Source organism: Salvelinus namaycush, chromosome 35 (genome assembly GCF_016432855.1).
Source record: "Salvelinus namaycush isolate Seneca chromosome 35, SaNama_1.0, whole genome shotgun sequence".
NCBI classification, from domain to species: domain Eukaryota; kingdom Metazoa; phylum Chordata; class Actinopteri; order Salmoniformes; family Salmonidae; genus Salvelinus; species Salvelinus namaycush.
Genome location: NC_052341.1, coordinates 8,509,068 through 8,535,779, shown reverse-complemented (window position 1 = coordinate 8,535,779; position 26,712 = coordinate 8,509,068). Strand labels below are relative to the sequence as shown.

General features: G+C 44.6%; 1 protein-coding gene across 1 annotated transcript in view; it reads left to right on the top strand.

The window, feature by feature from the left end:
• Positions 1-26,712, top strand: part of LOC120029385 (CUB and sushi domain-containing protein 1-like) — a 328,206-nt gene that overhangs the window by 150,393 nt on the left and 151,101 nt on the right. The window contains 2 exon segments of the mRNA XM_038974609.1: positions 23,332-23,444; positions 24,725-24,802. Coding sequence (XP_038830537.1) covers positions 23,332-23,444; positions 24,725-24,802 — 191 coding nt within the window.

Genomic DNA, 26,712 nt, shown 5'->3' with positions numbered 1-26,712 from the left:
ATAGTTGTACCATATTAAAACAAGAGTTCAGCTCACGGTATAGGGTTGACTTTAAAGCTGGGGGACAAATGTAAATGTATCACTATTCACATAAAAAATCTTTAGATATGACTTTCCCAAAGCAACAAAATAGCTAGGACTTTACAATGATGGTGAAAACGAGGGAAAATATTGGGGTTAAATGGTTTAAAATGGTTTTAATGAAAACACACAGCTATTGAAATGTTTAACATGGTTTAGATTAGTTACAGCATAGATGTATTTGAGCCAACTGTTAAATTGAGTGTTATCAAAACATAATGTCTGAAGGACATGAAAGGCACTCTATTCGTGGAACAACTATGTCTAATTAGCAACATGTAGTATTTGCTTTGACTCCCAAGTAATATTTATACTGAATAGTATAATTTTTCTGGACTTCAACAAACCACTAGACTTATTTTACCGAAGGTTTGAGGAACTTTTCTGAATATGCTTCTGCCAAAACCACCACTAATGTGGATGGCATGATAGCACTATTTTCATGTCATCTGACCATAGCACTGCCTGGAATTTGTTAGATAAATGGCACTTGGATTGGAACTGGTGCTATGGTCAGATGACATGAAAATAGAGCTCTTTGGCCATGCACACCAGTGGTGGGTTGGTGTCGAAAAACAGCAGCATGTTTGCTTTCAGTATGTGTTTTGTTTGCACACAGCTGGGTGATCAATTACATCCGATGCAGTAAACAGCATAATATAATTATGGCAAATTAATTGGTAGTTATGTCACATAATATCCCATTTACAATAAAGCAACCATCTCACAAGCATTTCACATCTGTATGTGTAGTTAGAATTCAATAAGAGGGGTTTCTCTCTCATGTAGCTAAGTACACTGGAAGGATATATTAAGAACCACAGTGGCCAAGAGAGAATATTTTTTGGGGCCTACCTGCAAATTCAGTTCATAAACTACAGCTCATCCATAACAGAGAGATTGTGCGCGAGTTGACAAATCATGAGGCAAATCGATCTAAAAAACAGCACTTTGCCCCTCTTTTTAACGCTTTCCGTCGATAATTTTTATTAAACTAAATTAAAAGTGATTGAAAAGTGCTGTGGCAAATGCCGCCTCGCCACACGTTTTCTGGCGGCTGTAACTAATCTAAACCATGTTAAAAATGTCATTATGCAATAAAATAAGTTATTTGTTTTCTTTGAAAATCCCACTTCGGACTATTTTAACTCACTTAACCCCAATATTTCCTCACATTTTCATCAACATTGTAAAGCCCTAGTTATGTTGTTGCTTTGATAAAGTACTTTCTAAAGATTTTAATTATTTAATGTGAATAGTGATTCATTTACATTTGTCCCTCAGCTTTAAGGTCAACTCTGTACCGTGAACTGAACTCTTGTTTTAAAATGGTAAAACTAACATTCAACATAATAGTCAAACCATAGTGTAAAACCAGGTGAGCTAGTTCTACTCTTTTGGCCATTTTCTGGTGTTTTGTGGTGGACAACTGAGTGCTTCGAGCATAATACCCATAGATAGATAGGCTAGAAATGCCAACTTTCTAAGGTCAACCCTGTCACTTTACAGTAATTCTTCTTTTTTTAACATTGAGATTTGTTATGAAGTTGAAAACACTTGCTCTTTATGACAGAATGTTAAAATAAGTTTAAATAAATAGTTATTTCTGACAAAATTACACTACCCAAAAGGCACTCTATTCGTAGAATGACACATACATGTAAGCTCAGCAAAAAAAGAAACGTCCTCTCACTGTCAACTGCGTTTATTTTCAGCAAACTTAACATGTGTAAATATTTGTATGAACATAACAAAATTCAACAACTGAGACATAAACTGAACAAGTTCCACAGACATGTGACTAACAGAAATTGAATAATGTATCCCTGAACAAAGGGGGGGTCAAAATCAAAAGTAACAGTATCTGGTGTGGCCACCAGCTGCATTAAGTACTGCAGTGCATCTCCTCCTTATGGACTGCACCAGATTTGCCAGTTCTTGCTGTGAGATGTTACCCCACTCTTCCACCAAGGCACCTGCAAGTGCCCGGAAATTTCTGGGGGGAATGGCCCTAGCCCTCACCCTCCGATCCAACAGATCCCAGACGTGCTCAAAGGGATTGAGATCCGGACTCTTCGCTGGCCATGGCAGAACATTCCTGTCTTGCAGGAAATCATGCACAGAACGAGCAGTATTGTTCGTGGCATTGTCATGCTGAAGGGTCATGACAGGATGATCCTGCAGGAAGGGTACCACATGAGGGAGGAGGATGTCTTCCCTGTAACGCAGAGCATTGAGATTGCCTGCAGTGACAACAAGCTCAGTCCGATGATGCTGTGACACACAGCCCTAGACCATGACGAACCCTCCACCTCAAAATTGATCCCGCTCCAGAGTACAGACCTCGGTGTAACGCTCATTCTTTTGGCGATAAACACGAATCCGACCTTCACCCCGGGTGAGACAAAACCGCGACTTGTCAGTGAAAATCACTTTTTGACAGTCCTGTCTGGTCCGGCGATGGTGGGTTTGTGCCCATAGGCGACATTGTTGCCGGTGATGTCTGGTGAGGACCTTCCTTACAACAAGCCTACAAACCCTCAGTCCAGCCTCTCTCAGCCTATTGCGGACAGTCTGAGCACTGATGGAGGGATTGTGCGTTCCTTGTGTAACTCAGGCAGTTGTTGTTGCTATCCTGTACCTGTCCCGCAGGTGTGATGTTCGGATGTACCGATCCTGTGCAGGTGTTGTTACATGTAGTCTGCCACTGTGAGGACGATCAGCTGTCCGTCCTGTCTCCCTGTAGCGCTGTGTTAGGCATCTCACAGTACGGACATTGCAATTTATTGCCCTGGCCACATCTGCAGTCCTCATGCCTCCTTGCAGCATGCCTAAGGAACGTTCACGCAGATGAGCAGGGACCTTGGTTATCTTTCCTTTGGTGTTTTTCAGAGTCAGTAGAAAGTCCTCTTTAGTGTCCTAAGTTTTCATAACTCTGACCGTAATTGCCTACCATCTGTAAGCTGTTAGTGTCTTAACGACCGTTCCACAGGTGCATGTTCATGAATTGTTTATGGTTCATTGAACAAGCATGGGAAACAGTGTTTAAACCCTTTACAATGAAGATCTGTGAAGTTATTTGGATTTTTATTGATGATCTTTGAAAGACAGGGTTCTGAAAAAGAGTTCTTTTTTTGCTGACTTTATATTGACACTTCACATGCAGTTGACAGTGTGACGTGGTGAGGTTGGACCCAGGTGCAGAGAAGAGACCAGACGAGGAATCAGTGGTTACGGATAAACATAATACTTTACTGAGAAACAGTAACCGCAGGATCACAGTACACTTGGGGGGGAAAAAAACAGCAAACACTAAGTCTCAACCACTCAGGACACAAATGAACGCACACAGTAAACAATTCAAGCTTCTGCAAAGGACCAGATAAAACACACCTCTTTTAACAGGGACACAATCATGAAATAATAACACACACCTGAGTCCAATAAAAATCTCTAGGGTGGTCTCTGCCGCCCTCTGGTGCAAGGAGGAACCATGTCAGACGGGCTGCTTCTGTCTGAATTAATTAAACTCAGACAAATGAATACGATTATAAAATATTATATATTGGTCACTGATACGTCGTTGACACAAGAGGTGAGGACTTGTGATTGATATACAAACAGACATGAAGGAATGAGACTTGGTGAACAAGATTGACAACTGACAGGTGATCAAATTCCTGTATTGATGCCTGATACATATCGTGCTCTTAGGGAGCTCCCTGAAAGGCTTTCCTGAAGCAATTTCCACCACATGATCCTGGCAGGCAGGTGCCTGACAAGCTGTCATGCCAGATTTTGTCACTCTTCATAGCACAATAAATATGTTCATTTCATTATTGAACTCTTTAGCCAATGTCAAGATCATTTATTTAATTCATAAATGTGATTAAAATTAAACCAATAATACTATCATTTGGTGGGTGCTTATGTTTGTTCCTATTTCACACATGTACAAGTGTGTATTAATACACATGTGAATTAGAATTATATATTTTTTTATATCCCAACTCTCCCTGAGACACCGTCAGCACAAGGGATATTTTCGACTTGAGCTGTTAAAATCAATGTTGATGTCACCCAAATGGCATATTCGCTTCGAGAGGGTATTTTCAGACGTTTCGAAAGCTTGCTTAAAGTGGAACTGACAGCATTTTAGCAACATGGAATCTTATTAAAATCTGTTCAAATACACCCTCAGGAAGGATATGACACCATTTTTTTTTCTTTTTCTGACAAGCGAGCACTTAGATATGGTAATTTTCACATTTTCATAAATTCTTAGCATGTTTGGGAATTACGTATAAGGATCGGCATCCCGTCAACAGGACAGTTGTAAATCATGCAGCACGTTATGTCAAGATCGCAGATTTTAGAGAAACAACAAATGTCGGTCCATATAAGTGTCTTAAATCGGCTGAAAGCTTAAATTCTTGTTAATATAACTGCACTGTCCAATTTACAGTAGCTATTACTGCGAAAAAAATGCCATGCTATTGTTTGAGGAGAGCTCCTAACAACAAAACACTTTTTTCACCGCAATAGGTTTGATAAATTCACCTCTGAAGGTGAAATGTGTCAGGACCCGGTGTGAGAAACAGTCACTAATAGTCGGCAGAACCCAGAAGATGAGGCAGACACAGCAGTACTAGAGATGGTGGTTTAATAAAAGAAAAAGATCTTCAGGCAAAGAATCTAAATCCACAATGACAAAAATAAAGCCAAGAGGCAAAAATGGATATCCTCCAAAATACAAAGAAACTCCACAAAGTGGTAAAAAACAGCAGGGAAAAAACAACCCTCAAAAGACTAATCAAAACTAAACAAGAACTAAACCAGAGAACCTCTGGAAAATCCAACAAGAGAAATATATGTTCACAGCAAGGCTTGGGCTGGGGCTGGGTGCTAACATACAAACACTGAGCAAAGAACTGAGGAACACACAGGGTTTAAATACCAACAAGGAAACGACACAGGTGCAAACAATAATTAGAGCAAGGAAAAAACAAAAGGTTCAAAAAAGGTGCAATGGGGACATCTAGTGACCAAAACCTGAACAATCCTGGCCAAATCCTGACAGAATCCCCCTCCTAGGAACGGCTCCTGACGTTCCTACCAGCCTTCTCAGGGTGGAGGGCCCTGAACTGACGAATGAGGTCAGGGTCCAGTATGTCCTTGGCAGGAACCCAGGAGCGCTCCTCGGGACCGTAGCCTTCCCAGTCCACCAGATACTGCCAGGACCGCTGCACCCGGCGGGAATCCAGTATCCGATGGACGGTATAAGCCGACTGGCCACCGATGACACGGGGCGGAGGGAGAGGTCTGCCTGCCGGGATAAGGGGAGAAAAAAACAACAGGTTTTAACAAAGAAATGTGAAACGTGGGATTAATCTTAAGGGATCTGGGTAAGTGCAGGCGAAAAGTGACGGGATTCACTCTCCTGGCAACCTTAAAGGGACCGATGAATCTCTGGGACAGCTTGCGAGACTCCACCCGTAGCGGTAAGTTCTTAGTCGAGAGCCATACTCTCTGGCCGAGGCGTAGGGTAGGCCCGGGACGGCGACGTCTGTTGGCTTGTCGTTGGTACTGCTGTGAGGAACGCAGAAGATTAAGACGAGCCTTCTTCCACGTAAGCCGACAGCGTCTGATGAACCTCAAGGCTGAAGGCACTCTGACTTCTGCCTCCTGGTCCGGGAACAATAGCGGAGCATAGCCAAACTGACACTCGTGCGGGGACATACCAGTGGAGGAGGAGCACAAGGTGTTGTGCGCGTACTCGGCCCAAACAATGAAGGATGACCATGTGGACGGGTTGTTGGAGACCATACATCTGAGGGTAGTTTCCAGCTCTTGATTCATCCTCTCGGTTTGGCCGTTGGACTCCGGATGGTACCCTGAAGAAAGACTGGCCGTGGCCCCTATGAGTTGGCAGAAGGCCTTCCAAAACCTAGAGGCGAACTGGGGACCTCTGTCGGAAACCATATCTTGCGGAATGCCAAAGACTCGGAACACATGGTTAATCACCAACTCAGCCGTTTCCTTGGCAGACGGTAATTTGGTCAAGGGAACAAACCTGGCCGCCTTAGAAAACCTGTCGATGATGACTAGGATAGCAGTATTACCATGGGACGGAGGAAGGCCAGTAATAAAGTCCAACGAGATATGGGACCAGGGTCGGTGGGGAATAGATAAAGGGTGAAGGAGTCCTTGAGGGCGGAGGTGAGAAGATTTGCCCTGGCAGCACACGGGACAGGCCTTGACGAAAGTGGCAACGTCTTCTTTTATGGTGGGCCACCAGAACTTACGCTGGATGAACTCCAAGGTGCGACCTACGCCCGGGTGACAGGTGAGGCGAGAGGAGTGCCCCCACAGAAGGACTTGGGACCTTGCTGCCTTGGGAACAAACAACCGATTGGCAGGACCTCCTTTAGGACCCGGTTCGATAGCTTGAGCTTGTTTCACGGTATCCTCAACTTGCCACGAGATCGGAGCCACGATCTTAGCGGCAGGAAGGACAGTCATGTCAGTATCTTCTCGAATGGCAGGAGAGTAGACTCGTGACAAGGCGTCCGGTTTGAGATTCTTCGACCCGGGTCTATAGGTGAGGATAAACTGGAATCGGCTGAAGAAAAGAGACCATCGAGCTTGTCTGGAGTTCAACCGCTTCGCCTGCTGGATATACTCCAGATTTTTTGTGGTCCGTAAGCACTTGAAACGGTTGAGAAGCCCCCTCGAGCCAGTGTCTCCATTCCTTCAATGCCATCTTAACCGCTAGGAGTTCACGATCCCCCACATCGTAATTCCTCTCGGCCGGGGTAAGCCGGTGAGAGAAGAAGGCGCAAGGATGAAGCCTCTTGTCTTCACCCCTCTGAGACAGGACAGCTCCAACACCAACCTCTGATGCGTCTACCTCCACCACAAAAGGTTCATCCGCCGTCGGTAGTGTCAGGATGGGAGCAGAGAGGATGCGCTGCTTGAGTCCTTGGAAGGCCGTCTCAGCTTCTCTTCCCCACAGAAACCTTGTGTTGCCACCCTTGGTTAAAGCTGAGAGAGGGGCTGCCACCGAGCTGAAGTTTTTGATGAACTTGCGGTAAAAGTTAGTGAAGCCCAGGAAACGCTGAACTTCCTTAACGGACTTGGGGGTGGGCCAATCCGCTACCGCCCCTACCTTCCTAGGGTCCATCTGGACTCGACCGGGTTCCACTACAAATCCCAGGAATTGTACTCGAGAGGAATGGAATTCACACTTTTCCGGCTTAACGTACAAATGGCTGTCTAGGAGGCGTTTGAGCACTTGTCTGACATGCTTAGTGTGTTCTTGAAGGGAGCTCGAAAAGATGAGGATGTCATCCAAGTAAACAAACACGAAGATGTTAAGCATATCCCTAAGCACATCATTTATGAGCGCTTGGAACACAGCCGGGGCGTTGGTCAGGCCGAAGGGCATCACCGAGTATTCGTAGTGACCAGTAGGCGTGTTGAAAGCGGTCTTCCACTCGTCACCGGGTTTGATCCGCACAAGATGGTATGCGTTCCGCAGGTCAAGCTTAGTGAAGACAACTGCTTCCTGGAGCAGCTCAAAGGCTGTGGCCATAAGGGGTAGCGGGTAGCGGTTACGGACGGTTATGGCATTGAGTCCCCGGTAGTCGATGCAAGGACGTAATCCACCGTCTTTTTTGGCCACAAAGAAAAACCCTGCTCCCGCCGGCGAGGTGGATGGACGCATGAGGCCTGCTGCCAGAGCGTCCTTGATGTAGGTATCCATGGCAGCTCGTTCGGGAGGAGATAAGGAAAAGATCAGACCCCTGGGGGGGCAGGTGCCCGGAAACAGGTCGATGGGGCAATCGTAAGGTCTATGGGGTGGTAGTTTGGTGGCCCTCTGTTTGCTAAATACCGGTTTGAGGTCATGGTAACACTCGGGAACTCGGGACAGGTCGATGGATTCTAGAGACTCGGGAGGGGAACTCGGGAAGATACAAGTGGCTTGGCACGTAGGACCCCACTGCTTGATAGTGCCCACAGACCAGTCGATGTGAGGGTTATGGCTGTGAAGCCAGGGGTATCCAAGGACGAGAGGGAACTCGGAACAGGAGATCAGATGAAAGTTCATCACTTCCTGGTGTTGGGAAACTGAAAGTCGCAAGGGGGTAGTGACACGAGTGACAAGTCCAGATCCCAAAGGGCTTCCATCCAACGTAGTAACCCTTATGGGGTCACTTAGAGGTTCAGAGGGAACGCCATTCTCCTTCGCCCAGACACCATCCATGAAGTTACCTGCGGCTCCAGAGTCTACCAAGGCTTGAAGGGGAAGCTCGTGGTTGTCCCAGGAAAGGGTAACTGGAATGAGCAGGCGGGAGTTGGATGGATGGGAGGAGGTTATGTTTCCCGTTACAGTCCTCCCAGGCCTGCACGGGAGAGTGCGTTTCCCTGGAGCCCGGGACACGTGGAGCGGAAATGGCCCGGTTTGCCGCAATATAGACAGCATCGCTCCCTCATCCGGCGGTCTCTCTCAGACTGGGAGATGCGTGCAACCTGCATGGGTTCCGGTGGAGTCAGCGAGGATAAAGGTGGAGACTCGGAGCTGGGACCTATAGGAGCTAGGGTGAGAGGTCTACGGTTGAGCTCTCTCTCTCTCAGACGCTGGTCTATGCGTGAAGCCGACTTGATCAGGGACTCGAGGTTGTCCGGTGGTTCCCGAGTGGCCAGTTCATCTTGGATGGTGTCGGAAAGACCCTTCAAAAAGCACACTGTGAGCGCCTCGTCGTTCCAGCCACTCGCTGCTGCCACCGTGCGGAACTGGATGGCATAGTCCGTCACGCTGCGCCGACCTTGGCGGAGAGTCAGGAGCTGTTTGGCTGAGTCAGGACCGCTGGTAGGACCTTGAAACACTCGCTTGAATTCTTCAGCAAAGGTAGAGTAGCTGGCACAGCAGGGACTTTGGGCATCCCACACAGCAGTAGCCCAGGCTAGGGCTTTTTCCGACAGCAGGGTGATGATATATGCTATCTTGGACCGGTCGGTGGGAAACGACGAGGGTTGCAGCTCGAAGGAGAGAGAACATTGGGTGAAAAACCCCTTACAAACACTCGGATCACCTGAGAACCGTTGGGGAGGCGGCAGACGAGGTTCAGCCAGGGGGTTAACTGCCACGGGCACTTGAATCTGATGAACTGGGGCAGAAGCGGTTGCAGGGGAAAGTCGATCAGAAATCTGCTTTATGGAAGTCATCATCTCCGACAGCAGTTGAGAATGTCTAGCCATTAAGGCCTCTTGCTGAACCAGAGCAGCTTCGTGGCGTTGGACAGTTCCCTCGTGGTGGGACAGCATGGGAAAAAAATCCTGGGTACTGGCTGCCTCTGGGTTCATTTTAATGGCTCAGTGTTTCTGTCAGGACCCGGTGTGAGAAACAGTCACTAATAGTCGGCAGAACCCAGAAGATGAGGCAGACACAGCAGTACTAGAGATGGTGGTTTAATAAAAGAAAAAGATCTTCAGGCAAAGAATCTAAATCCACAATGACAAAAATAAAGCCAAGAGGCAAAAATGGATATCCTCCAAAATACAAAGAAACTCCACAAAGTGGTAAAAAACAGCAGGGAAAAAACAACCCTCAAAAGACTAATCAAAACTAAACAAGAACTAAACCAGAGAACCTCTGGAAAATCCAACAAGAGAAATATATGTTCACAGCAAGGCTTGGGCTGGGTGCTAACATACAAACACTGAGCAAAGAACTGAGGAACACACAGGGTTTAAATACCAACAAGGAAACGACACAGGTGCAAACAATAATTAGAGCAAGGAAAAAACAAAAGGTTCAAAAAAGGTGCAATGGGGACATCTAGTGACCAAAACCTGAACAATCCTGGCCAAATCCTGACAGAAATGTGTGTACTTACATTCTGAAATCTTGCTCTGATTTATCATCCAAAGGGTCATCCAAAGGGTCGTTTGTTAGATAAAATTATTTTTCATATCCTAAAAGGTCCAGATAGTATGCACGATTTTTTTTGTATTTCAACTCGTTCAATTTGCAAAGAAAGGAATCTGTGAAAATCTCACCCTAAACGTTGTTTCAACGAGTCAAATCACGTTCGTATGTATTCATCAGAGATCCTAGAAGGTAACAAGACTTCACTATATCATTAGGGGTGTAGTATATCCTATAGGACACCATATTTGGTTAGAGAGCAACACCTTCATGGCACGCCGATGACGCGGGTGGTCATCACTTGAACAACTGTCAAACAAAGCTAGCTAGACAGCCAATGAGCTGGGCTTTACGGGAGTATCCGGAAAATGTAAAATGTAGCTACTAACCTTGTACGACAGCATGCCTTTTAATTTTGGACCAAAATTATAAGGATATTCAGAGTTATGAAAACTGGTTGTTTTGCAAATGTTGAACTTATACAATGGCTACTAAAACTTGGAAAGCTGAATCAAAGTCCAAGTGTACAGAGTTGATGATATTCTTGCAAAAAAATGTAATATGAATGCGAATGTCTCCTTCACGATTTGCCCAAATGTACCTGGGGACTTCACACTAAAAGTATTGTCGTTCACTCATACTTCAAGTTATCCATCTGAAACTTTGCGCACCCACTGCTGCCATCTTGTGGACACTATCGGAATTACAACCAGAGTAATGGCTAGAACTGTGAACTTTCTCTGCATTTCAAAGATTGTGGTAGAAAAAGATTGGTTGGTTTTTCTTTCTATTTTCTTCTACCAGATCTATTGTGTTATATTATCCTACATTCAATTCACATTTCCACAAACTACAAAGTGTTTCCTTTCAAATGATACCAAGAATATGCATATCCTTGCTTCGGGGCCTGAGCTACAGGCAGTTAGATTTGGGTATGTCATTTAGGCAAAAATTGGAAAAAAGAGGGCTATCCCTAAGAAGCTTTAGCTAAGGCATTTGTGAAAATGATATAGAAATAGAGTGGGAAAAAGGCAGTGCTTTTGGACAATTAATAGACACTGCAGTAAATACAACCTAATAAAAACATCTGTCTTATCCAGGATCCAGAGTCTACGCAGACCGGTGCGCCATAGCCAATCAGAGCTACTGTAGGCCTTTATGCAAACAAGCCATTTGCCACACAGTCCTGCCATCATTCACTGAACTGGACTGTGTGTTTACAGGAAGTTGCAACAGCGAGACTTTAGATCATTAGAACGCATTCGGCAAAAGCCACAAAATACACCTGAATGGATTTGGGAACTTTACAGTCCTATTGATCAAACAACCATAAAAGGTAGGCTATCTTTCCCTATATGCACATCAACAACATCAAGATCAAAAACTACTGCTAGCCAGAGCAATATGAGCTAAAATCTAACGAAGGAACATCATGCCAGAAACCCTAGACCCACTCCAATTCGCATACAGCCCCAACAGATCCCCAGATGAGGCAATCTCAATCTCACTCCACACTGCCCTTTCCCGCCTGGACAAAAGGAATACCTATGTAATAATGCTGTTCATTGACTACAGCTCAGTGTGCAATACCATAGTGACCACAAAGCACATCACTAAGCTAAGGACCCTGGGACTAAACACTTCCCTCTGCAACTGCATCCTGAACTTCCTGATGGGACGCCCCCAGGTGGTAAGGGTAGGCAACAACACATCTGCCACACTTATCCTCAACACTGGGGCTCCTCAGGGGTGCGTGCTTAGTCCCATCCTGTACTCCTTGTTCACCCACGACTCCGTGGCCAAGCACAACTCCAACACAATCATCACATAGGTGTAAAGATGGTGTAGCAGTCAGACATCGTTGTCTTTGTCTTGTCCCTTGTATATATCTATTTACATATTTTTCTTTGCATATCTTTTAAACATATTTTCCTAAACATCAACTTCTAAATATTCTCCTGCAACCCGCCTCACCCAATGTGGCGTGGATCTGCTTTTTTCTAAAGTATTTCTATTTACTTCGGATCTGGAATCCCTCAACTGAAGATAGCCAGCTAACTACCTACCAGCTATCAGTTAGCAAACCATTGCTGGCGGTCATCAGCCAACCTTTAACTCGGAAAGCTCTCGCCATTTCGAACAACGTGACTCAAACCAGAGCATAACGGACCTATTTCTCTCTATATCCCCGGATTCCTACCGCAAACTCTGAACATTTTCATCTGGATCTTTGCAACTAGCTAACCACAATCCCGGGTGACCACTCCTGGCTACCGTTTCCATCCCGGAGCAAGCACCAATTAGCCTGAAGGGCTCCAGCCCCAGGGCTCCTGTGCTACCACCGAAGCCCACTCCTGGGCTACAATATCCGGACCCCTTCTACTGCCGGTACGGGGCACGGATCCTCCGCGACTGGAATACCGACATAATCTGCCCGAAGACTCCAACAGGCCCCTCAGGCGCGGCGCCCACTGATGGCCCATTCTGTTAACCTGCTAGGCCTGCTAGCTACCTAGAGCTACCTGGAACCCTACTAATTCCACGACTGGTCTATCGACGTCACCGCACGAAGAGGCAAAACAGACTTACCCCCATCGCGACGACCCCCAAAGGCTAACTTGCTAGCCCCGGTTTACTAACTGCTAGCTTGCCTGCCCCGGTCTGCTAACTGCTAGCTTGCCTTCCCCGGTCTGCTAACTGCTAGCCCCTGCTAACTGCTTGCTTGCTAACCCGGTCTGCTAACTGCTAGCTTGCCTGCCCCGGTTTGCTAACTGCTAGCTTGCCTGCCCCGGTCTGCTAACTGCTTGCTTGCTAACCCGGTCTGCTAACTGCTAGCTTGCCAGCCCCGGTCTGCTAACTGCTAGCTTGCCTGCCCCGGTCTGCTAACTGCTAGCTTGCCAGCCCCGGTCTGCTAACTGCTAGCTTGCCTGCCCCGGGCTACTAACTCTTAGCTTGTCTGACTTGTCTAACTGTCTGAATCGCCATGTCCCCAGTCAGCCCAACCACTCACTGGACCCATATGTTCACTTGGCTACGCATGCCTCTCTCTAATATCAATATGCCTCGTCCATTACAGTCCTGGTTAGTGATTACTGTCTTAGTTCACTGTAGAGGCTCTAGCCCTGCTCAATATGCCTTAACCAACCATGTTGTTCCACCTCCTGCATATGCGATGACATCACCTGGTTTAAACGTCTCTAGAGACTATATCTCTCTCATCATTACTCAATGCCTAGGTTTACCTCCAATGTACTCACATCCTACCGTACCTTTGTCTGTACACTATGCCTTGAATCTATGCTATCGAGCCCAGAAACCTGCTCCTTTTACTCTCTGTTCCTAACGTGCTAGACGGCCAGTTCGTATAGCATTTAGCCGTACCCTTATCCTACTTCTCCTCTGTCCCTCTGGTGATGTAGAGGTTAATCCAGGTCCTGCAGTGCCTAGCCCCACTCCCACTCCCCAGGTGCTCTCATTTGTTGACTTCTGTAACCGTAAAAGCCTTGGTTTCATGCATGTTAACATTAGAAGCCTACTTCTAATGAAGTTTGTTTTACTCACTGCTTTAGCACACTCTGCCAACCCGGATGTCTTAGCCGTGTCTGAATCCTGGCTTAGGAAAAACCCCAAAAACCCTGAAATCTCCATCGCTAACTATAACATTTTCCGCCAAGATAGAACTGCCAAAGGGGGCGGTGTTGCAATCTACTGCAAAGATAGCCTGCAGAGTTCTGTATTACTATCCAAGTCTGTACCCAAACAATTCTAGCTTCTACTTCTAAAAATTCACCTTTCCAGAAACAAGTCTCTCACTGTTGCCGCTTGCTATAGACCTCCCTCTGCCCCCAGCTGTGCCCTCGATACCATATGTGAATTGATTGCCCCCCATCTATCTTCTGAGCTCGTGCTACTAGGTGACCTAAACTGGGACATGCTTAACACCCCGGCCATCCTACAATCTATGCTTGATGCCCTCAATCTCACACAAATTATCAATGAACCTACCAGGTACATCTCCAAATCCGTAAACATGGGCACCCTCATAGATGTCATCCTAACTAACTCGCCCTCCAAATACACCTCTGCTGTTTTCAATCAAGATCTCAGCGATCACTGCCTCATTGCCTGCATCCGTAATGGGTCTGCGACCAAACGACCACCCCTCATCACTGTCAAACGCTCGCTAAAACACTTCTGCGAGCAGGCCTTTCTAAATCGACCTGGCCGGGGTATCCTGGAATGACATTGACCTCATCCCGTCAGTAGATGATGCCTGGCTATTCTTTAAAAGTGCCTTCCTCATCATCTTAAATAAGCATGCCCCATTCAAAAAATGTAGAACTGGGAATAGATATAGTCCTTGGTTCACTCCAGACCTGTCTGCCATTGACCAACACAAAAACATCCTGTGGCGTTCTGCATTAGCATCGAATAGCCCCCGTGATATGCAACTTTTCAGGGAAGTAAGGAACAAATATACACAGGCAGTTAGGAAAGCTAAGGCTAGCTTTTTCAAACAGAAATTTGCATCCTGTAGTACTAACTCAAAAAAGTTCTGGGACACTGTAAAGTCCATGGAGAATAAGAGCACCTCCTCCCAGCTGCCCACTGCTCTGAGGCTAGGAAACACTGTCACCACCGATAAATCCACTACAATTGAGAATTTCAATAAGCATTTCTCTACGGCTGGCCATGCTTTCCACCTGGCTACCCATACCCCGGTCAACTGCCCGGCACCCTCCACAGCAACCCGCCAAAGCCCCCACCATTTCTCCTTCACCCAAATCCAGATAGCTGATGTTCTGAAAGAGCTGCAAAATCTGGTCCCCTACAAATCAGCCGGGCTAGACAAACTGAACCCTCTCTTCCTAAAATGATCTTCCGAAATTGTTGCAACCCCTATTACTAGCCTGTTCAACCTCTCTTTCGTATCGTCTGAGATTCCCAAAGATTGGAAAGCTGCCACGGTCATCCCCCTCTTCAAAGGGGGTGACACTCTAGACCCAAACTGCTACAGACCTATATTTATCCGACCCTGTCTTTCTAAGGTCTTCGAAAGCCAAGTTAACAAACAGATTACCGACCATTTCGAATCCCACCGTACCTTCTCCGCTATGCAATCTGGTTTCAGAGCTGGTCATGGGTGTACCTCAGCCACGCTCAAGGTCCTAAACGACATAATAACCGCCATCGATAAGAGACATTATTGCGCAGCCGTATTCATCGACCTGGCCAAGGCTTTCGACTCTGTCAATCACCACATTCTTATTGGCAGACTCGACAGCCTTGGTTTCTCAAATGATTGCCTCGCCTGGTTTACCAACTACTTCTCTGATAGAGTTCAGTGTGTCAAATCGGAGGGCCTGTTGTCCGGACCACTGGCAGTCTCGATGGGGGTGCCACAGGGTTCAATCCTCGGGCTGACTCTCTTCTCTGTATACATCAATGATGTTGCTCTTGCTGCTGGTGATTCTCTGATACACCTCTACGCAGACGACACCACTCTGTATACTTCTGGCCCCTCTTTGGACACTGTGTTAACTAACCTCTAGATGAGCTTCAATGCCATACAACACTCCTTCCGTGGCCTCCAACTGCTCTAAAACGCAAGTAAAACTAAATGCATGCTATTCAACCAATCACTGCCCGCACCTGCTCGCCCGTCCAGCATCACTACTCTGGACGGCTCTGACTTAGAATACGTGAATAACTACACATACCTAGGTGTCTGGTTAGACTGTAAACTCTCCTTCCAGACTCACATTAAGCATCTCCAATCCAAAATTAAATCTAGAATCGGCTTCCTTTATCGCAACAAAGCATCCTTCACTCATGCTGCCAAACATACCCTTTTAAAACTGACCATCCTACCGATCCTCGACTTCGGTGATGTCATCTATAAAATAGCCTCCAACACTACTCAACAAACTGGATGCAGTCTATCACAGTGCCATCTGTTTTGTCACCAAAGCCCCATACACTACCCACCATTGCGACCTGTACGCTCTCGTTGGTTGGCCCTCGCTTCATACTCGTCGCCAAATCCACTGGCTACAGGTTATCTACAAGTCTCTGCTAGGTAAAGCCCCGCCTTATCTCAGCTCACTGGTCACTATAGCAGCACCCACTTGTAGCACGCGCTCCAGCAGGTATATCTCACTGGTCACCCCCAAAGCCAATTCCTCCTTTGGTCGTCTTTCCTTCCAGTTCTCTGCTGACAATGACTGGAACGAACTGCAAAAATCTCTGAAGCTGGATACACTTATCTCCCTCACTAGCTTTAAGCACCAGCTGTCAGAGCAGCTCACAGATTACTGCACCTGTACATAGCCTATCTATAATTTAGTCCAAACAACTACCTCTTCCCCTACTGTACTTATTTATTTTGCTCCTTTGCACCCCATTATCTCTATTTCTACTTTGCACATTCTTCCACTGCAAATCTACCATTCCAGTGTTTTACTTGCTATATTGTATTTACCTCGCCACCATGGCCTTTTTTTGCCTTTACCTCCCTTATCTCACCTCATTTGCTCACATTGTCTATAGACTTATTTTTTCTACTGTATTTTTGACTGTATGTTTTGTTTATTCCATGTGTAACATTGTGTTGTTGTATGTGTCGAATTGCTATGCTTTATCTTGGCCAGGTCGCAGTTGCAAATGAGAACTTGTTCTCAACTAGCGTACCTGGTTAAATAAAGGTGAAATAAAAATAAATAAATAAAAAAGTTTGCTGACGACACAACAGTGATCACCGACAACGACGAGACAGCCTACAAGGAGGAGGTCAGAGACCTGACAGTGTGGTGCCAGGACAACAACCTCTCCCTCAATGTGAGCAAGACAAAGGAGCTGATCATGGACTATCGATAGGGCTGAAGTGGAGCGGGCCGAGAGTTCCGTGGTGTCCACATGGTCCAAACACACCAAGACAGTTGTGACGAGGGCATGACAACACTTTTTCCCCCTCAGGAGACTGAAAAGATTTGGCATGGGTCCCCAGATCCTCAAAAAGTTCTACAGCTGCACCATCAAGAGCATCCGGACCATTTGCATTACCGCCTGGTATGGCAACTGCTCGGCATCTGACCGTATGGCGCCGCAGAGGGTACGGCCCAGTACATCACTAGGGCCAGGCTTCCTGACATCCATGAACTATATACCAGGCAGTGTCAGAGGAAGGACCAAACAATTGTCAAACACTCCAGTCACCCAAGTCATAGACTGTTCTCTCTGCTACCGCACGGCAAGCAGAACCGGAGTGCCAAGTCTAGGACCAAAAGGCTCCTTAGCAGCTTCTACCCCCAAGCCATAAGACTGCTGAACAATTAATCAAATGGCCACCCGGGCTATTTACATCGACCACCCCCCCTCTTTGTTTTTACACTACTGCTACTCGCTGTTTATTATCTATGCATAGTCACTTTACAAATTACCTTAACTAATCTGTACCCCGCACATTGACTCGGTACCAGTACCCCTTGTATATAGCCTCGTTGTTATGTAATTTTGTTTTGTTACTTTTTTATTTTATTTTATACTTTAGTCTATTTCTTGAACTGCATTGTTGGTTAAGGGCTTGTTATCTAGAATGTTCGTTACTAACTATTACTTTTTTGCCTACATTTACTGACACCGGTCATATTCTGCGTTCGTAAATTCATCAGTTATTCTGCACTCTGGCACACTGAGACGAGAGTGCTCTGAAATCGGCGAAGATAGCCATAGTATATTGCGAATGCAAGAGATATGTTAACTGGATAACAGTTGTTCAAGTTCAGCATAGCTAGCTAGCAAAGCAATTTACATTTTTGTTGCTAGCTAACCAAATGACACCTGCATCTCTAGCTATGTAGCCACTGAAAAACGATTTGAGGGGAAAAAGTCAGTCACCCACCCACTCCTCCAATGACATGACATCCTCCCAGTAGCTAGCTAGCTATCTAGCTAATGTAAGGCTATGTGTTTTCAGCTTGCTACATAAATAGATACGCTAGCCTATTAGCCACGTTATGACTTACTTGTGATCATTGCCCTTGCTAGTTTGATTGTACTGACATTCCTAAATTTGTCTATTTCTTGAACTGCATTGTTGGTTAAGGGCTTGTAAGTAAGCATTTCACAGAAAGGTACTGCTGTATTCGGCACATGTGACAAATACAAGTTGATTCGATTTAGATAAAATTCAGCTACTTGGCCGTCAAAATTGCACTGATAAATGATGGGGAATTGTAGCCTGCTCATCCTTCTGCAGCTTGCCTGCCAATGCATGTTTGTCCCAATCAAGCACCCAAGCTAGCTTGCTACATAAATAGATACTCTAGCCTATTAGCCACGTTATGACTGACTTGTGATCATTACCCTTGTTAGTTTGTTTGTACTGACATTCAAATCAAATTAAACTTTATTTGTCACATGCGCCGAATACAACAAGTGTAGACTTTACCGTAAAATGCTTACTTACAAGCCCTTAACTCTTCTTGAACTGCACTGTTGGTTAAGAAAATATTTACCTAGTAGACTAAAATAAAAAGTAATAATAAAAAGTAACACAATAAGAATAACAATATCGAGGCTATATTCAGGGGGCACCGGTACCCAGTCAGTGTGCGGGGGTTCAGGTTAGTTAAGGTAATTTGTACATGTAGGAGGGGGTGAAGTGACTATGCATAGATAATAAACAGCGAGTAGCAGCAGAGTACAACATGGAGGGGGGGGTCAATGTAAATTGTCTGGTGGCAATTGTATTTTATTAATTGTTCAGCAGTCTTGGTGGTAGAAGCTGTTGAGGAGCTTTTTGGTCCTAGACATGGTGCTCCGGTAATGCTTGCCATGCAGTAGCAGAGAAACAGTCTTTAACTTGGGTGACTGGAGTCTCTGACAATTTTATGGGCTTTCCTCTGACATCGGCTATTATATAGGTCCTGGATGGCAGGAAGCTTGGCCCCAGTGATGTACTGGGCCATTCGCTCCACCCTCTGTAACGCCTTACGGTCAGATGCCGAGCAATTGCCATACCAGGCGGTGATGCAACCGATCAGGATGCTCTCGATGGTGCAGCTGTAGAACCTTTAGAAGATCTGGGGAGCCATGCCAAATCTTTTCAGTCTCCTGAGGGGGATAAGGTTTTGTCGTGCCCTCTTCACAACTGTCTTGGTATGTTTGGACAATGATAGTTCGTTGGTGATGTGGACACCAAGGAACTTGAAACTCTCGACCCGCTCCACTAAAGCCCGTCAATGTCAATGGGGGCCTGTTCGGCCCGCCTTTTCCTGTAGTCCACGATCAGCTCCTTTATCTTGCTCACATTGAGGGAGAGGTTGTTGTCCTGGCACCATACTGCCAGTTCTCTGACCTCCTCCCTATAGGCCGTCTCATTGTTGTCTGTGATCCGGCCTACCACTGGTGTGTCGTCAGCAAACTTAATGATTGTGTTGGAGTCGTGTTTTGCCACGCAGTCATGGGTGAACAGAGAATACAGGAGAGGACTAAGTACACACTCCTGAGGGGCCCCAGTGTTAAGGATCAGCATGGCAGACGTGTTGCTGCATACTCTAACTACCTGGGGGCGGCCCATCAGGAAGTCCAGGATCCAGTTGCAGAGGGAGGTGTTTAGTCCCAGAGTCCTTAGCTTAGTGATGAGCTTCGTGGGCACTATGGTGTTGAACACTGAGCTGTAGTCAGTGAACAGCATTCTCACATAGGTGTTCCTTTTGTCCAGGTGAGAAAGAGCAGTGTGGAGTGCGATTGAGATTGCATCATCTGTGGATCTGTTGGGGCAGTATGCGAATTGGAGTGGGTCTAGGGTGTCCGGGAGGATGCTGTTGATGTGAGCCATGACCAGCCTTTCAAAGCACTTCATGGCTACCGACGTGAGTGCCACGGACGGTAATCATTTAGGCAGGTTACCTTCGCTTCCTTGGGCACAGGGAATATGGTGGTCTGCTTGAAACATGTAGGTATTACAGACTCAGTCAGGGAGAGGTTGAAAATGTCAGTGAAGACATTTGACAGTTGGTCTGCGCATGCTTTGAGTACACATCCTGGTAATCCGGCTGGCCTAGCGGCTTTGTGAATGTTGGCCTGTTTAAAGGTTTTCTTCACATCGGCTAACGAGAGCATTATCACACAGTCATCCAGAACAGCTGGTGCTCTCGTGCATGCTTCAGTGTTGCTTGCCTCGAAAAGAGCATAAATTCCTAGCCTTAGTTAAATTCGTCTGGTTTTGTCCAAAATATTGAGTAATTGAAAATTAAACAGTGCATCCCGAATGGAGGCAGCAAACAATGTTTTTTTAAATGTATTTTTAAAACCTCTTATAAAGTTGGTTTTGTAGCATAAACTGGTATTTTATATTTTTGACTGATATTATGACTTTCTGTTTGTTTCATATCTGCAAAGCAGTTAAAACACTCTCAGTTCCACTATAAGTTACACAGCACATAATACAGTATGAGTATCAATTGTGTCCCTGAAGCATCATTAGTCACTTAGCAATGGATATGAAGGAGATGTGTCAAGTGCTTCCATGGCGACAAATTATGTCACGTGACACCTTTTAACCAATTAAGTTCAGACTAGGATATGATCATCAGAAACATACTGTATTTGACAGAAGCCACAATGACCCAACTCCCTCTATGTATGGCTCTATTTGTCAGCTGTCATGCCAATCATGTTATTGTGCAAAAAAGTTTTGAAGGTGATAGAGGTCTTATAAACTCTCAGGCAGAATAATGGATGTTGAATGCATTTGACACCTCATGTGTGACAACAGATATTTTTGATTAATGTGTATGGACAGCAAGTTTTGCACAACAATTGTAAGGTACACTCTTAGAAAAAAAAGATGCTATCTAGAACCTAAAAGAGTTCTTCTTCTGTCCCCATAGAAAAACCCTCTGAAGAACCCTTTTTGGTTCCAGGTAGAACACTTTTAGGTTCCATGTAGAACAGAAGGTTTTCAGAACATCATGATCTCATAACTACCACTACTCAATCAAATTATAAGGTTATAAACTCATTATAAACTATTTCCCCCCCCCCCCCCCCCCCCTTTAATGTAAAATAGATTGACAAACAAGGATTTTAATGTTTGTAGAATAGATAGATCATACATTTCATTCTTACAAAACCTCCCTTGCATTGTCTTGGATTGAAGGTCCAGCCGGAGTTGGCACAGGACAGTGAGCGAATAGCAATTACTGCTGAGTGGTGTTTGGTTTTTTTCTCAATTTCTTTTTTAACAGTGTTGTTCATTGGAGTGTGAAAACTAGGCTGAGAGGAAGAGGCAGTCTGAGCAGAAATAAGGCAAAGGTCTTCCCAATACAAGGCACAAGGAAAAGGAGCAAGAATTAAAAGGAAATTGCTGCTGTACTTGAAATAACCACTGTGTTTTTAGTACTGTTTGTGAAGATTTAAGAGTTGGCTAATGAACAGGTATTGGTTTCAGTTGCTGGGAGGCTATTGAAATAAACAGAGATTGAACTGGACTTGTGTAACTAAAATGCCTGAGGTGTTGGTGGAACAATCATGTGTCCATGGTCTGAGGTACTTTACCTAAATTGCTACACCTGCAGCGACCCACCATCACCAAAGCTGCTTCCCATAAAGACTTCATTATGATCGGGAAATACAGATAGCACAGCATGTCGGTAAAGATTGATTTGAAAGATAACTGTACTGTCACCTCCCAAATTATTGGCACCCTTGATAAAGATGAGCAAAAAAGACTGTATCAAATAAATAATACAAATACCCAGCTATATTGCGTGCTCAACAAATGTGAAAATTATATTATTTTACACTAATACAATTACTCCGAGAAAAAATATCAAAAGTAGACCCCAGATGTATAATGCATACTCAAGGGTTCTTCATCCTCCAGGGTTCTTTATACTCCAGGGTTCTTCCTCCTCCAAAGTTCTTCATCCAGGGTTCTTTATACTCCAGGTTTCTTCATCCAGGGTTCTTTATACTCCAGGGTTCTTTATACTCCAGGGTTCTTCATCCAGGGTTCTTTATACTCCAGGGTTCTTCATCCTCCAAGGTTCTTCATCCAGGGTTCTTTATACTCCAGGGTTCTTCATCATCCAAGGTTCTTCATCCAGGGTTCTTTATACTCCAGGGTTCTTCATCTCCCAGGGTTCTTCATCCAGGGTTCTTTATACTCCAGGGTTCTTCATCCCCCAGGGTTCTTCATCCAGGGTTCTTTATACTCCAGGGTTCTTCATCCCCCAGGGTTCTTCATCCAGGGTTCTTTATACTCCAGGGTTCTTCATCCCTCAGGGTTCTTCATCCAGGGTTCTTTATACTCCAGGGTTCTTCCTCCTCCAAGGTTCTTCATCCAGGGTTCTTCATCCTCCAGGGTTCTTCATCCTCCAGGGTTCTTCATCCAGGGTTCTTCCTCCTCCAAGGTTCTTCATGCAGGGTTCTTTATACTTCAGGGTTCTTCCTCCTTCCAGGTTCTTCCTCCTTCAAGGTTCTTCATCCAGGGTTCTTTTTACTCGAGGGTTCTTCATCCTCCAGGGTTCTTCATCTTCCAGGGTCCTTCATCCCCCAGGGTCCTTCATCCCCCAGGGTTCTTCATCCTCCAGGGTTCTTCATCCTCCAGGGTCCTTCATCCCACAGGGTTCTTCATCTTCCAGGGTCCTTCATCCCACAGGGTTCTTCATCCTCCAGCGTTCTTCATCCCACAGGGTTCTTCATCTTCCAGGGTTCTTCATCTTCCAGGGTCCTTCATCCCACAGGGTTCTTCATCCCACAGGGTTCTTCATCCTCCAGCGTTCTTCATCCTCCAGCGTTCTTCATCCTCCAGCGTTCTTCATCCTCCAATTTGAACATCCATGCTTGCAAACACAAACCAGACACAGAAAGTTAATGCACATGGTTACACGCTATGGGATATACACTTAGCTTGTTGTTAAACAATTTAAACCAGCAGAATGGAGCAATACAGCCATTCTGAAAATATATCAAAATGTGTGATGATTACTCAAGGCATCTGTGAAGTAAATGGGCTAGAGCAGCTAAGTTAACCCTGCAAAATATAAAACAAACTGCTTTCGAATTGAGTATGACATTGTATAACTCAGGCTAGAGTAAACCATGTGTGTGATTTTACAACACAAATGTTATTATATTAACCATTTGATCTGGTATGTACTCTTAGCATTCCTACCAGTTAATTCACTCTGTAATGATTCCTGAAGTCATGCAGTGCATATGTTCCATTGTTACTAACAGCGGCCCATGTGTTTCATTTTGATGGAGGTGTTGGGTCACTTGGTTGAAATTAGAATCTTATTTTCTTCCAGGCTGACCGGTATGAATCTACCTTCCCCCGTCATCAGCAGCAAGAACTGGCTACGGCTACATTTCACATCTGACAGCAACCATCGACGGAAAGGATTTAGTGCCCAGTACCAAGGTAAGGGGTCAGTGTCAGAGGGCTAGGAGAGATCTCTTCCCATTGCAGGCCGTCGTCAGTGCACATGGCAGTGAGTTCTTTGCCAGAGTTCAGCTAAACATGACGTCTTGGCCTGGCCTGGATTCTGCCAGCACACGGTTCGCAGGTATATCCATAGGTATTTCTCTGGTTTCTTTTGACGAAGTTCAACACGGCTTGAGGCCCTCCAGGCTTAGTCACTAAGTGTAGTCTAAGATACTTCTGACTAAAAGAGAGTTGAGAAACTAAACCCAGTCTGCACATTATATTTCAATTATTTAGGATTTGTGTGTATTTTCCGGTAAAATTACAATACTCCTTTTATTAATACCTGGCAAGGGGATGAAGTCATACTGGAGAGAGGATAACTCACACTGAACCTATTTTACCTTTCTCAGGGTTTAATTAGCTTTCCTGCATGACATAATTACCAGATTAGATTCCGAGTTGTATCCAAATCCAAATTGGCTCCCGCTGACACAAATGCAGGCTACGCATTGGGCTGCCTGCTGGGTACTGAGCCCAGTGGTGTTAGGTGACTGTGTGGCCACCACTATTCACAATCTGGCCCTCCCTTGCCCTGCACAACAAATGACTCCTGTGCCTTGGATGTACTGATCCATAAAGACTAAATACCACAGACCCAATAATGCTGGTTGACGTTTATTGGGATGAATCTTGTCCTGGAGGCAGAGCTGAGCGATCTCCACTAGATAGGCCAGCTGCAAAGTCAAAATTGGCTATACATCGTAAAAAAATCATAAAAACAAACATTTGCTTTTTGGTCTAAATTTAAGGTTAGGTTTGGGTATAAGGTTAGCAATGTGGTTAAGGTTAGGGTTAGGTTTAAAATCAGATTTTATAACTTTGTGTCTGTGCCAGCTAGTGACTACCCTGCAGCGCTGCCTACAGTGCATGAGTCATCCCAATAAATTCCAACTTGCAAGAGCACGGAAGCCTGGGCACATTGGCACCATCCTGGCCCTCTGCAATCACCTGGAGGACAGCTTGACATCTCTGCGTGTGAACTTCTACAGTAAACCCCATCTTCAAAGGATTTTGGGGAGGCAGGGAGGGACAGAGAGAGAGAGGGGGAAGCTGCTTGCATAGCAAGGAATCTCACAGAAGTGTTTGCACGTTGTGACAGATTTTCTTTCAGCCTTTGCTCTTAGGGTGTTTTGCTAATTAATATAATAATAATATATCATTTATGCTAATTACATAAATGGATTATAATGTGGACTATTTTCTCTCTCCAACAGTGAAAAAGGCCATTGAGCTGAAGTCAAGAGGGGTGAAAATGCTTCCAAGCAAAGACACAAACCACAAAAATGCTGTTTGTAAGTACTTTCTTATGCTCACGAAGGTTCCGTTTTTACCCACATTACATTTGTAATCGCACTATCATAAAATCAAGCATATCTTAAATAGTGTTTTCTTTCCCCAGGCAGTCCAAACAGTCCAGAAATGTACACTTATGATAAGCATTTTAAATTACGATAAGTATTTAGGATGTGGTATTTAGTATTTTATTCACATCCCCATTAGCTGTTGCAGAAGCTACAGAGTCAAACGAAGTAGGTTTTCTTACAAAGTTAAGTCAAACTGAGTGATATTTCATCCTACGGATCTCCACATACATTGGACAAGCCCTCTTTGTGTAAAAATTCATGCCATCTGTATCGGTCCATTGACAGTTATATGATCAATGTAAATATGTGCATAATTCTATTGCACAATTACTATTCATTACCCAGGGGGTATACTAACAGATTTTATCTGCCAGATTTATTATATACTAAATCCACGAAATCCACCCAGTCTGACGTATGCGTATGCATGGTGATCAGGTGGTTCCCGATGTGATGTGTGTATGGATACAGATGGAGGATCTTAATTTGAGCCAGTTTGCTACAGCATGAAAATTTACCTGCAGCAACAGGAAATGTGAATTATCATGTTATTATTATATTATTAATTAATGGACATTTTTGTAGTGGTTGCTACAGTTTCCTTAAGGGAAAATCATGTCTGAAATGTCAAAGTGGGTGATCAAATTAAGATCCTACATCTGTATGTATGTGCACATACAATCTCTTTGACATGACAAATAACCACCTTTGATCAAAACGCTGTTACAAGAAATACATTGAACTTTTTTAATTCACACTGGCTAGTGGCCCAAAATGCATTTCAAACCCATCTAGTACCACTACTGAGTTTCCAGGGAAGAAATACAATTAAGGTCAAAGTATTTTTTTTATAGATATTTTTTTTAAGTGGTAATATGTTTGATTATCAGTTAGACATGAGTAGCTATCACACATAATTCTGTGCATAATTGATCATGATGATTTTCACACATCCATATGTACACACATACCATAATCCAATTTAGAGTGTTTGCTTAGCATTTAATGTTTGCACAATTTCCATAATGTATTTTCCAAAAGATGCCCTTGATGCTATCTATAATGGTATAGGGAAAACAACCCCCTCTTTAACACCACATTAAATTGTATTAATAATTTGTTCCATGCTATGCTTCATAAAGCATGTTCTATTGCAATTAGTGTTACTAAATGACTGACTTTGCAAAAGTGAGGCACCATTTCTAATCTGGAATTTACATTTCAGGTACAATATATGGTGATATTAGATCCTGGATGGATAAACAAATAGCAATTATAAACACACTATTTTGTGACTCTGGTGTAAGGCAACCTTGTCAACTCGGCAACATAATGCAGTGTATAAAACAAGTCCACTTTATATACTTGAATAGCATCAATAGGCTCAGGTAATTATTAACCAAGTTTGTAACTCTTAACTGCCATTAAAACATTCTAAATTCTGCAAAGCCAGAATTGATGTGGTCATTCATATATGAATATGCATATTATCACCATCACCAGACACTTTTAGATGAGGGATTAAGCTCAGGTCCTGACTCACTGTGGTCATTAAAGATCCCATGGTGCTCATTTAAAGAGCAGAGGTGTAAAATCATGCACTCTGGCCAAACCCCGGATGTATAGCCAGCCTTCTCCTCATATCCTCCAAGACATCTAATGACTACAGCTAAATTTCAGTTGGACAGAATTATTTTAATCTTCATTGAAAAGGCAGATTTTTTGTAAATTTTGCTGATGGCTGGAAAGATGTCTGACATTGATCACCGAGATGGCTTCTCATTTTTCACGGGGTAAAAATTCCAACCACCTACACAGTGTGGAGCCTGTGTTTGCCA